Here is a 13,252-nt window from a genome sequence, read left to right as displayed (position 1 = left end):
CATGGAGAGAAACAAATACAATAGAAAATAACACATCCAAGGTCACGTCCAAACTGATCATGTGAGATCTGGTGGTTCTTTATCATACATCAACAGCTGCATCTGAATATTTATCATGTTTTTGGACTGTGGGAGGAAGACGGAGGACCCGAAAAGAACCCACACAAGGACAGGGAAAACATGCAAACCCCACACAGAAAGGGCACTCATTTGGATCCAGTTATGTCCGCCTCCTGGGAATTGAATCGCTACCCAATGCACCACCGTTCCGCCTGTCCTTTATTCAGCAAAAGCAAAAAGCAAGTGATAAATCAATCAAAGATTAAAGATTTTAATCAACACAGTTAACTTCACTTCCTTACTCAATCCCCTTATTGCTTGGTGTTTGAGCCAGACTTTGTCCAGACTGATAGAGTATCCTCCAGTCACGAATTCTTCTACATGGTGGGGTTCCCCATGATGGATGTTAGTTCAGCCAACATCCTTCTGTCCATCACATTCTCCATGGACTCCAATGAGCAGAGCTTCTTAATTATAGGCACCAATGCTATTTTCTGGGGGATCCTGAAAACCATATCTCTGCAATTACTATGGGTATTTAAAAGATTTCGATGTCATAATGCAGAGGACAATTGTGAAATCTTTGTAAGAATTGATACATATGTTACTGGTGAAACATTTATTAACCTGGCACACAATACAAATAAAAAAGTTTAAGGATGAATATTAACTAATGCCTCATCAGCTCAAACAGCACATTTTTGCACCACCTGTGCCATTTGGTTTAAAATCAATAATTCATTCCTATGCCAATAGTAATAATCAATGTATCCAAATGACCCTGCTCAGCCATTACTGTCTAGACTCAGATGCTTTGTCTGCAGGGGTACAGTCAAATCAGGCGCCAAGATCAGAGCAGAAGTCAGAGAATGACTCATTACAGACACACACACACACAACTCATTTACCTATTACTGTGCAATTATCCTGATACATACTGTCTGCTCTAAAATCAATCACTGTTACAAGTAATCTGCAGTTTCATATTCAGCATTCAGCATTATCTGCACAGACATTGTACGACAGATTAAGTAACACAGGCAACATGGATTTTTACTGAATTTTTATTTCCACCATTTACTTCCACAGTGAAAATAACACTAATTGAGATGCAGTCACACTTTGACACTATCTTCTTTAACAGTCAATTTGTTACACTTGGCTCTTGGCCGTTGGCTAAAAGGAGTGACCTGCTGTGTGGGGGCATCAGAGGGAACTGTACTGGCCCTTTTCCTCTTCTCTCTATATGCCAGGCTTCAGACACAACACTGCACAGTGCAGAAAGGGTCAGAGCAGACTCTACCAGGTAGAGTCTACCTGCTGAGGAGACTGCGGCCTTTTGGAGTGAGGAGGCCCATCCTGAAGACCTTCTATGACTATGGAGCTGCAGCATCACAGTGAGGGACAGGAAGAAACTGGACAGAGTCCACCTCTGTCCTGGACTGCACTCTGGACACAGTGCAGGAGGTGGTGGGAGAGAGCCCTTTTAACACTGCACTGTACAGAAAGGGCCAGCGCAGGCTCTACCTGCTGAGGAGACTGTGGTCTTTTAGTGAGTAAGCCACTCCTGAAGACCTTCTATGACTCTGTGGTGACGTCAGCCATCCTGTACGGTGTGGTCTGCTGGAGCAGCAGCATCACAGTGAGGGACAGGAAGAGACTGGACGGGATCATTAAAAAGTTCAGCTCTGTCGTGGACTCTGGACACAGTGCAGGAGGTGGATGAGAGAAGGGTCCTGGGTTAACTCACATCCATCCTGGACCAGAACTCTCACCCACTGGAGAACTATCTTACTGTCTGCTCTGGAGAGCAGCTTCAGTAGCAGACTGATCCACCCTTGCTGATTGATGGGGGGGGGGGGCAATCAGAACTGCTTACTACCCCCCACTAAATCAGTTACACAGTAATCTCTGTGCATTATTATATATGTGCAACCAGCACAAGATTATATTTAAACACTGTGCAATCACCCTTCCAATGACCAACATTAACAGTCTTTTATTCTGTCATTGTTTTCTGTGCTTTGTACTTTGCTGCTGTGTGAAGTAATGTCCCCACTGTGGGTGTTGTAAATTTTTCACATTCTTGGCTTGACCATCTGATGTCACTTCAGATCTTCAAGCTTCATTTGGCTCACTATCATTTAATATCTCTGAATTTAACAAATGCTTTTTTTATGTGATATATTTATTAGTATGTGAAGGAACATGTGAAATGTGCATTTGTTGATTAGGTTTTTATATGTAATCAGTTTGTCGTATTTGTCAATTGGTCAGTTTGAACAGGCCTTTTACCTTACAGATCAGAGTGTGTTGGCTCTTAAAAGAGCCTTTGTTTTTGTGGTGGTCGTAGCAGTGTTTACTTGGAGCTGGTGTACTTGGTCACCGCCTTGGTGCCCTCTGACACCGCATGCTTGGCCAGCTCCCCGGGAAGCAGCAGCCTGACGGCGGTCTGAATCTCCCTGGAGGTGATGGTGGAACGCTTGTTGTAGTGCGCCAGGCGGGAGGCTTCGCCGGCGATGCGCTCGAAGATGTCGCTGACAAACGAGTTCATGATGCTCATGGCCTTGGAAGAAATCCCGGTGTCGGGGTGGACCTGCTTCAGGACCTTGTACACGTAGATGGCGTAGCTCTCCTTGCGGGTCTTCCTCTTTTTCTTGCCACCCTTAGCGGCGGTCTTGGTTACGGCTTTCTTGGAACCCTTCTTGGGCGCAGTCTTGGCTGGATCAGGCATCTTTGCAGACGTCGTAAAATGAACCTAAGCGCTAAGAACTGCTCGCTTTATACAGACGATATGCAAACGTAGCTGTGTGGTCCCCGTCGTCTGATTGGCTGAGCTGATCGGTGGGCGTGTGCTGTTTCCATGGAGATGTACAATATGTGCAGCTGACTGAGTTTTCGGGGAAAAAAATACTGTCCATATATTGCATATTGTCTACACAGCTGCTGAAGGACAGAAAAGCCCAACTGTTAGAATAAAATAACTAATTATAGTTTTTTACAATTGCTAATTTGTATGTTACCGTTTATGCACCTACAGCAACAAAGAATTGAATAAATCATATGCTGCTGAAGCATCTTACTTTGCAGAAAAGGTGCAACTCCGCTTGAATCGTAAATATATAAACAAACGAATGAAATTCAAGTAGTTGAAATTTCAATGCAGGTCCATAGAAAGGTATTTAAAATAAGTGCTACAAGGAGCTTTTGGTCATCCAGCAATCTAAAATCTCCGGTGAAAGCAGGAGTTGTAATTACTGAACATTTTTATATTTTCGCATACAAGATAGGCTGCCTGTATTATTTAGCAGAGCTACAGCCATGTTCCCAAGAGGTTCACCAGCCGCTTTCGGCAGTGAGTCATAGACGGACGTTGTTCTGCCCACTTTCATTATCTCTGATCAATCTTTTTATCAAAGATTTTTTAATCAATTTATTTTAGAACCAGATTAAGTGGATGCCAACTGTTTCTCTCCTTCCACGCAGTCACTCCCCTGTTGCTGTTTTTTGAAGCTTTTTGTGTTAAACCATAGTCATATGTATATGCTTGTAAAGACGTGCTGTTGTATAGTGATAACATTTTGATGTTATTCTGAACACTTTGAGACCAGGAAATAGCTCATAGTGGAGTGTTTGGCTCTTAAAAGAGCCTTTGTTGGTTATTGTATGGTCCTTATTGTTTGTTTAACTTCCGAAGCCGTACAGGGTGCGTCCTTGTCTCTTCAAGGCGTAGACCACGTCCATGGCGGTCACAGTCTTCCTCTTGGCGTGTTCGGTGTAAGTGACGGCGTCACGGATCACGTTCTCTAGGAAAACCTTCAACACGCCGCGAGTCTCCTCGTAGATGAGACCCGAGATACGCTTGACTCCACCGCGGCGAGCCAGACGACGGATGGCGGGTTTAGTTATGCCCTGGATGTTGTCACGGAGAACTTTACGGTGACGCTTGGCGCCTCCTTTACCAAGTCCCTTTCCGCCTTTGCCTCTTCCACTCATTGTTGCTCACTGGTTGTCTGTTTCTGGAATGAATTGGCTGTCGAAAGGGTATTGTATATATTCACTGTATGAGGACGTGAGTGGGGACATGGGCGGGGGCGTTTCGTTCTATGCAGTTCGTTATAGTTTCAATGTGGGTCAATCATGTCCATAATGGGTGTTTAGGCGTCTGGAACTCCTTCAGCAGATAATCACTACTTTAACATATAACATATATATAATACCTGGTAAACAGAAATAAAACACACCCCACACCAGGGTAAAAATCCACCCTATCTCCTGTACCTAAAGGTACTGGACACAAACACTGAAGTTAGCTTGATTAGTGCAACTTCAAGCAAGCAATATTGATCAACAAAACTAAACGAAAACCAGTCTAGGACCTAAAAGTATCGACATACATGTATAAAGATGTAATCACTGGGATATAAAATATTAACAATCTGAACATCACTTAATATAAAACTATTGACATGTACATGTATATAAACACATATTGTGGTATTGAAACAGCACCCACCTCTCCCATCAGAGTCAGTCACAAAAAAGGGGAGAGTGGGAGGGGGGGTGCAGCCCACATTTATCCTTAATACAGAAAAAAACAAAGAAATAAAAGAGGGGCTCCAGTTGTTACGATCAGGTATTATATATACAATCAGATATAAGATGATATTATATAGCACTAAGATCAGATTTTGTGTAATTATAACAATATATCAATATAACCCGGTTACAGAAACACAGATAATAATAGACAGTGACAGTGTTTGCATGATGAACTGTGCATGTTAGTGGGTGATTAAAGATGACGGTTGTTGTTGCTACCTTTAATATTAGTCTGATTTTCTTTACTTTTGAATAACATGTTGTTGGATGTGCATATATGTTATAATACTTGCAGCAAAAGTAATAACTGTTTTGAAAAAGTTGTATTTAAAAAGTGAAACACTGCTTTACTGCGTTTTCCAGGTCACAGAACAGGTTTTGCTCTCCAGCTGAAGTGTTGGCTCTGGAAAGAGCCTTTGGGTGAGAACCGTTGTGGACCGATCCGCTTACTTCTTGGCCGCGCTTTTCTTGGCTTTGGGCTTCGCTGCCTTCTTGGCCGGAGGCTTCTTGGCAGCAGCGGCCTTCTTCACCACCTTTTTGGGGCTTTTTGCTGTCTTCTTGGGGCTCTTTGCCTTCTTGGCCGCTGCGGGCTTCTTCGCCTTCTTCGGAGACTTCTTAGCGGCCGCCGACTTCTTTGCTGCAGCTGGTTTGAGCTTCTTAGCGGCTGTGGGTTTCTTGGCTGCGGCCTTCTTGGCTTTGGGAGCAGGCTTTTTGGCCGCTGTCTTCTTGGGCTTGGTGTCGGTCTTCTTGTTGATCTTGAAGGAGCCGGATGCGCCGGTTCCCTTGGTCTGGATCAGGACTTCTTTACTGACCAGGTTCTTGATAGCGAGCCTGACCCGCGCCTTGTTCTTCTCTACGTCGTATCCTCCGGCAGCCAGAGCCTTCCTCATGGCGGAAAGGGAAACGCCGGTCCGCTCCTTGGACGCGGACACGGCTTTAACGATGAGTTCGCCCACGCTGGGGCCGCTCTTCTTGGGCTTGGTGGCCTTCTTTTTGGCGGCTTTGGCCGGGGCTGGAGCTGCAGCTGCTGGCACTTTTTCTGCCATTTTGTCAAAGTAGTTTCACAATACTAGCGTCTTCTGCTTCAACCAGCCCATCACTAGTTATAGCATATTGTAAACAATCATTTTATATTGTTGTTGTTGTTTCAACACATGGGCACATTTAGTAGACAGTATTTGACTGTTTAATTCATGTTTTTTCAAGTGAGCTTATTCAAATGTTTAACATGAGTTTTACACGTCACCGTATTATCAGTAACAGCCTGTAAAAAAACTGCAGGTGAAAACTAAATAAATCAGAATCAAAATCTGAAAAGCTTTATTGCTAGGTCCTGTTGAGTCCACTGCAAAGCACGAGGAATTTGACTTGGTGTTAGCAGGTGATGCATTTCAGCATATAAAGGTACAGTTCAATAGACTGACTACAGTGGGGAAGAAGCTGTTCTTGTGGCGTGAGGTCCTGGTCCTGATGGATTAGAGTGAAAGTGAAAGTGAAAGTGTTCATGTCCTGGATGAGAGGGGTCGTGTTGTGTTCGTAACAATTTCTCCTCCGTCTGTCATCTTAGTTCAAAAATGCACACTATCTTGAGTAGTTGTATTTATTTAACAAGTGCGCTGTTCAACATCTTCCATCTTCTTTCATGTTCATCATCTTCCATCTTCGTTATTAACATCCATACAGGAAGAGAACAGGTTGGCTACAATCCTGGCCGTCCGTCTCCGGCTCCTGGAGATGCGCAGCTCCTAGAGAGACCACTACACGGAGTCTCTGACTCACTGCTCACATCAAACGTCACCACATCATGTGTGAACCTGACCTGGGGAAGTCACCTGTCACTCCCTCCAAGCAGATAACAAAGCAGTTCTTTAGCGTCACAGATGGATAAATCCAACGAAATCCACCATTAAACTTTGACGGACAGTAAGACATCACAATGTGAAGAAACAAACAGAACCACAACAGACCACAGACAACAAATGCAAAATAACATACATTGCTGGCTGCGCACACACTACAGGGAATGGTTACAAATGCCAAAAATATCAAACGAACGGTTCAAAAACCTGAGCCACTTCCCACACTTTCCCTTTCTTCCACATGCACCAGCAAACATCTCCAGCGAACACACACCTTAGTTCCAGGTTCACATGTAACAATTAAATACATACAAATACACAATAAATATTCAAATAAAAAACGCAAAGATGACATGACATTTATGTCAGTTAAATAACCAAAAGAGAACTTTAGTTTAAAAGCACCAAATATGGAGGATTATAGACTAGGCACCTAGTCTTTGGTCTTCTAAACTTAGTACTGTATAATATTATCTTATATCTAATTATAGACCAGAAATGGAGCCCTTCTTTACTTCTTCTTCCTTGTTTTTTTTCTGCATTAGGGATAAATGTGGGCTGCACCCCTTCACTCTCCCTCACAGTCACATACATGTACAGAATGTTGATACTTTTAAGTTCTAGACTGGTTTTTGTTTAGTTTTGTTGATCAATACCTCTATCTAGAAGTTGTACAAAGCAAGCTAACTTCAGTTATGAGTAACTGATCTGTTGGTAACAAAGAACAAGTATCTGCATTCTCTAATCACCTGGTTCTTTGTTGATCTCTAACTCTTGTTGCTGGTAGTAATGTCGAGAAGCCTCCTGAGGCATTGAACCGTTTGAGAAAGGGTTTATTTGTGCATGTTAATGGGGATAAGCAAATCAAAAACGTGGATGCTGATCGTGCACATCAACAAACCAAAAACCAGCCGGGGAGATCAGTGCATACACCACGAAGGTGTGATGCAAAGAGCGCACAATCCTTAAGTTGCTTTTGCCTTTTGACCCCTCTATCTGATTACCGTGGAACATCTGTTTAGCCTAATCAAACTGCATGCACCATCTCATTCCTATCGCCGTTTGTGTAGAGATGTTACATTATCACACCTGCCTCGCTATGCTATGCATAAATCATCAAATAATTCCATAATTCCATAATTATTATTATTTTATTTATGTATTGTGTGAGTTTCCCAAAATGGTAATATCACAATATGGCAGGTTAAGCTGTTTTTCTGAAAATGACATGGTCATGATCAGACAGACAACAGTGAAAAAATATTTTAGTCATTTTAGAACATTTGGCATTGAGTAAAAGACTTAATCATGAAATGCAAAAACTGTTCTCCTGTAACCCCGTGACATCAGCGGTGTCTTGTTGCATTTAAAGACATCTAAATTCATATAAACAATCAATATAAAAAATAACTATGCATCCTCTATGGAAAATGAAAATCACTTTAAGACAACTTCAGTGGTTAATATAACATGTAACATAATCATAAAATAATTAGTTATGGTCATGTACATTTTGTACATGAGCCCACACATCTAATTTACATGAAGCTTACAACTTTTGGCCAGTGGCTTTTCGGGAAAGGACACAAGTAATAATAACAAGAGGTTTTACATAAATCACAGTATTCCACTAAATGTTATTTTTTTCAAATAATTAATAGATTATTTAAGTAGAGAAGACAACCTTTTAAAGGAAATATGTCAAGAAGCAAATTTGAGAGATACTGTACATGTAGAGTTAATTATGTCAGGGACTCGGGCAGGCGGCGAACCCACATGCACAGCACAGAGGCAGGATTACGATCAGAAAGGTTTATTCTTAAGGCACGGTCAGACGGTCCAGGTCATACACGAAATGGCTCGACAAAAGTACAGGCAGGGAACAGGCAAAAACTCACGGTCAGTAGATACTCCAGGGTCAGGCAGGATACATGGTGCAAACAGGAATAAACACGGAAAAACACGAACACTCAGGGAACTCAAATACGACAATCTGGCAGGGAACTAAGGACACAGGTGGTGGTTAAATACACAGTGACTTGATGACTAACAGAGTGCAGGTGTGGGTAATGAGCAGGGACAGCTGTGACAAGACAAGAAACCGGAAGTAAAGCTAGAACACAAAACAGAGACCGGGAGACTACCAAAATAAAACAGGAAACGGAAACTGGAACCAAAATAAGGAAACAAAATAGGGAACAACTAGAAACAAAGACACGGATCATGACAGTACCCCCCCCCCTATGGCGCCTTCCACGGCGCCTACGGAAGCCTCCCCCCCAAACCAGGGCGGGCGGAGGGTGGTCCCAGGCGGAGGGACCGAATCCCTACCCCTCAAGGTACATGAGCAGGGTGGGTGGAGGGAGGACCGGGGGAGGGCCAAAACAATAGTCCACAACAAAGTCCACGAACAGGGAAGACACGAAGTTCAGGGATTCCGTCACGGAGGGTGACGGCGTGGCGAGATCCTGCTCAGCAGCCGCTGAGCCAGGATGGCACTCTTAGTGCCCTTGAGCTGGGACGATGTCCCCGGGGACCACCCCGCATGGCAGCGTCCACCAGGCGGACGCTGATCCAATGGGCTGAGGAGTCGAGGCGGACGTCGCCGCAGGAGGCAGCGCCATCCGGGCAGCAGGAGGCGCCGAGGGCAAGACCACCAGTCCGGCGGCCGAGACGAGGACGAGGCAGGGACCAGCGGCGTCCTCCTTGGCCCACCGCGACGAGAGGCCGGAACCGATGCAGGCGCAGCCGGAACCGGGCCGCCAGGAACCGATGCCGGTGCGGCCGGAGCCGGGACGGGAGCGACCCCCTCCTGGAGGTCGGCAGGAACTACGACGGGAGCGACCCCCTCCTGGAGGTCGGCAGGAACTACGACGAGAGCGACCCCCTCCTGGAGGTCGGCAGGAACTACGACGGGAGCGACCCCCTCCTGGGGGTCCGCAGGAACTACGACGGGAGCGACCCCCTCCTGGAGGTCGGCAGGAACTACGACGGGAGCGACCCCCTCCTGGGGGTCCGCAGGAACTACGACGGGAGCGACCCCCTCCTGGAGGTCGGCAGGAACTACGACGGGAGCGACCCCCTCCTGGAGGTCGGCAGGAACTACGACGGGAGCGACCCCCTCCTGGAGGTCGGCAGGAACTACGACGGGAGCGACCCCCTCCTGGAGGTCGGCAGGAACTACGGCGGGAGCGACCCCCTCCTGGAGGTCGGCAGGAACTACGACGGGAGCGACCCCCTCCTGGAGGTCGGCAGGAACTACGGCGGGAGCGACCCCCTCCTGGAGGTCGGCAGGAACTACGACGGCCTCCTCCTGGAGGCGCGCAGGAACTGCGGCTGGCGCGGCCTCCTCCTGGAGGCGCGCAGGAACTGCGGCTGGCGCGGCCTCCTCCTGGAGGCGCGCAGGAACTGCGGCTGGCGCGGCCTCCTCCTGGAGGCGCGCAGGAGCTGCGGCTGGCGCGACCTCCTCCTGGAGGCGCGCAGGAACTGCGGCTGGCGCGACCTCCTCCTGGAGGCGCGCAGGAACTGCGGCTGGCGCGACCTCCTCCTGGAGGCGCGCAGGAACTGCGGCTGGCGCGACCTCCTCCTGGAGGCGCGCAGGAACTGCGGCTGGCGCGACCTCCTCCTGGAGGCGCGCAGGAACTGCGGCTGGCGCGACCTCCTCCTGGAGGCGCGCAGGAACTGCGGCTGGCGCGACCTCCTCCTGGAGGCGCGCAGGAACTGCGGCTGGCGCGACCTCCTCCTGGAGGCGCGCAGGAACTGCGACTGGCGCGACCTCCTCCTGGAGGTGCGCAGGAACTGCGACTGGCGCGACCTCCTCCTGGAGGTGCGCAGGAACTGCGACTGGCGCGACCTCCTCCTGGAGGCGCGCAGGAACTGCGGCTGACGCGACCTCCTCCTGGAGGCGCGCAGGAACTGCGACTGGCGCGACCTCCTCCTGGAGGTGCGCAGGAACTGCGACTGGCGCGACCCCCTCCTGGAGGCGCGCAGGAACTGCGGCTGACGCGACCCCCTCCTGGAGGCGCGCAGGAACTGCGGCTGGCGCGGCCTCCTCCTGGAGGCGCGCAGGAACTGCGGCTGGCGCGGCCTCCTCCTGGAGGCGCGCAGGAACTGCGGCTGGCGCGGCCTCCTCCTGGAGGCGCGCAGGAACTGCGGCTGGCGCGACCTCCTCCTGGAGGCGCGCAGGAACTGCGGCTGGCGCGACCTCCTCCTGGAGGCGCGCAGGAACTGCGGCTGGCGCGACCTCCTCCTGGAGGCGCGCAGGAACTGCGGCTGACGCGACCTCCTCCTGGAGGCGCGCAGGAACTGCGGCTGACGCGACCTCCTCCTGGAGGTGCGCAGGAACTGCGACTGGCGCGACCTCCTCCTGGAGGTGCGCAGGAACTGCGACTGGCGCGACCTCCTCCTGGGGGCCGGCGGGCGCTACGGCTCCACGGGTGACGGGGACTGGAACGACCGCTACAGGGCCGACAGGAACGGGGACTGGAACGACCGCTACAGGGCCGACAGGAACGGGGACTGGAACGACCGCTACAGGGCCGACAGGAACGGGGACTGGAACGACCGCTACAGGGTCGACAGGAACGGGGACTGGAACGACCGCTACAGGGTCGACAGGAACGGGGACTGGAACGACCGCTACAGGGCCGACAGGAACGGGGACTGGAACGACCGCTACAGGGCCGACAGGAACGGGGACTGGAACGACCGCTACAGGGCCGACAGGAACGGGGTCAGAGACAGGGGTGACCTCTACTTGGCCTACGGGAACGCCCTCAACTTGGCCTACGGGAACGCCCTCTACTTGGCCTACGGGAACGCCCTCTACTTGGCCTACGGGAACGCCCTCTACTTGGCCTACGGGAACGCCCTCTACTTGGCCTACGGGAACGCCCTCTACTTGGTCGACAGGGACAGGAGCTGGAACGACCTCTACTTGGTCGACAGGGACAGGAGCTGGAACGACCTCAGCTTGGTCGACAGGGACAGGAACTGGAACGACCTCAACTTGGTCGACAGGGACAGGAACTGGAACGACCTCAACATGGCCGACAGGAACAGGAACGACCTCAACTTGGTCGACAGGGACAGGAACTGGAACGACCTCAACATGGCCGACAGGAACAGGAACTGGAACGACCTCAACTTGGTCGACAGGGACAGGAACTGGAACGACCTCAACTTGGTCGACAAGAACTGGAACGACCTCAACATGGCCGACAAGAACTGGAACGACCTCAACATGGCCGACAGGAACTGGAACGACCTCAACATGGCCGACAGGAACTGGAACGGCCTCTGCTTGGCCGACAGGAACTGGAACGGCCTCTGCTTGGCCGACAGGAACTGGAACGGCCTCTGCTTGGCCGACAGGAACTGGAACGGCCTCTGCTTGGCCGACAGGAACTGGAACGGCCTCTGCTTGGCCGACAGGAACTGGAACGGCGTCCTCCTCTGAGGAGCCGACAGGAACTGGAACTAGAACGGCCTCAATATGGCCGACGGGAACAGGAACGGCGTCCTCCTCTGAGGAGCCGACAGGAACTAGAACGGCGTCCTCCTCTGAGGAGCCGACAGGAACTAGAACGGCGTCCTCCTCTAAGGAGCCGACAGGAACTGGAACTAGAACGGCCTCAATATGGCCGACGGGAACAGGAACGGCGTCCTCCTCTGAGGAGCCGACAGGAACTAGAACGGCCGCAACATGGCCGACAGGGACTGGAACGGCCGCAACATGGCCGACAGGGACTGGAACGGCGTCAACTCCGGAGCTGGCATGACAACTTACGGCTGCCGAGCTCGACGGGGAAGACGACGGGCCTGATTGGGTGGGGTTAACAATCGTCAGACGGGCGGTGCCCTCTGACGGGGACAAGGACGGAACTGGGGTCTGGGCAACACACGACTGATCTGGGGTCTGGGCGACACACGGCTGATCTGGGGTCTGGGCGACACACGGCTGATCTGGGGTCTGGGCGACACACGGCTGATCTGGGGTCTGGACTAGGTTCGACTGGGCTGGGGCCTGGAGGCGACAGGGCTGCACCGGGGCATGAGTAACACACGGCTGACCTGACTGAGAGGTGGGGCATGAAGCGACCGCTGGCTGCAGGCCCGGGAGTTGCAGGGCCTCACGCAGGACAGGCTCCCTCCGGACGAGAGCGGCTGCTTCCTCGAACAGTTGTTCTCTCGCGCCCTGGTCTGTAGCCGAATTGGCGGTGTTCATGAGGTGGGCGAAGAGAAAGGCAACTGGAGGAGAGCAGAGGAGGTGGACCCGTCGGGCGACGCTGTCTGGGATGCCTGTTATCAGAGGGACACAGTCAGTCAGAGAATTAAGGGGCTCCTCTGTCGGGGAAGAAGGCTGCTCGGTCCCCATGACCGAGACCGCGGGACCCGGGATCCTGGACCCGCGCCGCCGCCGTCGCCGTCCGGAGCAGCTGCGACTGTCCGTCGTTTGAGGCGCTGGGCGCGGTGTGGACCGGACCTCTGTACCGGGATCCGCATGGTGAAACGGGGCCGCGGCGTCTGGAGCTTGGGCTGGAGACTGGGGAAAACACGATTGAGCAGGAGACTGGGCAAAACACGATTGAGCTGGAGACTGGGCAAAGCACGATTGAGCTGGAGATTGAACAGCGCGCGGCTGAACTGGAGACTGAGCAGCGCGCGGCTGATCTGGAGACTGAGCAGCGCGCGGCTGATCTGGAGACTGAGCAGCGCGCGGCTGAACTGGA

At 50.8% G+C, this 13,252-nt stretch overlaps 3 protein-coding genes across 3 annotated transcripts; all 3 read right to left on the bottom strand.

The window, feature by feature from the left end:
• Nucleotides 1-2,266: 2,266 nt before the first annotated feature.
• LOC114844411 (histone H2B 1/2-like) lies at nucleotides 2,267-2,826 on the bottom strand. Its single transcript, XM_029131772.3, has one exon. It carries the CDS (start codon nucleotides 2,792-2,794, stop codon nucleotides 2,420-2,422), a length of 375 nt encoding a protein of 124 aa, XP_028987605.1. The 5' UTR covers nucleotides 2,795-2,826; the 3' UTR covers nucleotides 2,267-2,419.
• Nucleotides 2,827-3,488: 662 nt separating this feature from the next.
• Nucleotides 3,489-4,056, bottom strand: LOC114844418 (histone H4). Its single transcript, XM_029131780.2, has one exon. The coding sequence runs from the start codon at nucleotides 4,054-4,056 to the stop codon at nucleotides 3,745-3,747; it is 312 nt and encodes a 103-aa protein (XP_028987613.1). The 3' UTR covers nucleotides 3,489-3,744.
• Nucleotides 4,057-5,108: 1,052 nt separating this feature from the next.
• Nucleotides 5,109-5,717, bottom strand: LOC114844401 (histone H1-like). The gene has a single exon (XM_029131762.2). It carries the CDS (start codon nucleotides 5,706-5,708, stop codon nucleotides 5,109-5,111), a length of 600 nt encoding a protein of 199 aa, XP_028987595.1. The 5' UTR covers nucleotides 5,709-5,717.
• Between the last annotated feature and the right edge of the window lie 7,535 nt (nucleotides 5,718-13,252).

Source organism: Betta splendens, chromosome 17 (genome assembly GCF_900634795.4).
Source record: "Betta splendens chromosome 17, fBetSpl5.4, whole genome shotgun sequence".
In the NCBI taxonomy this organism is placed as follows: Eukaryota; Metazoa; Chordata; class Actinopteri; order Anabantiformes; family Osphronemidae; genus Betta; species Betta splendens.
The sequence above is the reverse complement of the archived record's forward strand: the minus strand, read 5'-3'. Positions and strand labels throughout refer to the sequence as shown.

Excerpts from the sequence above, each read along its gene's own strand:
- LOC114844411 (XM_029131772.3), bottom strand. The coding sequence starts at position 2,794 with ATGCCTGATCCAGCCAAGACTGCGCCCAAGAAGGGTTCCAAGAAAGCC.
- LOC114844418 (XM_029131780.2), bottom strand. The coding sequence starts at position 4,056 with ATGAGTGGAAGAGGCAAAGGCGGAAAGGGACTTGGTAAAGGAGGCGCC.
- LOC114844401 (XM_029131762.2), bottom strand. The coding sequence starts at position 5,708 with ATGGCAGAAAAAGTGCCAGCAGCTGCAGCTCCAGCCCCGGCCAAAGCC.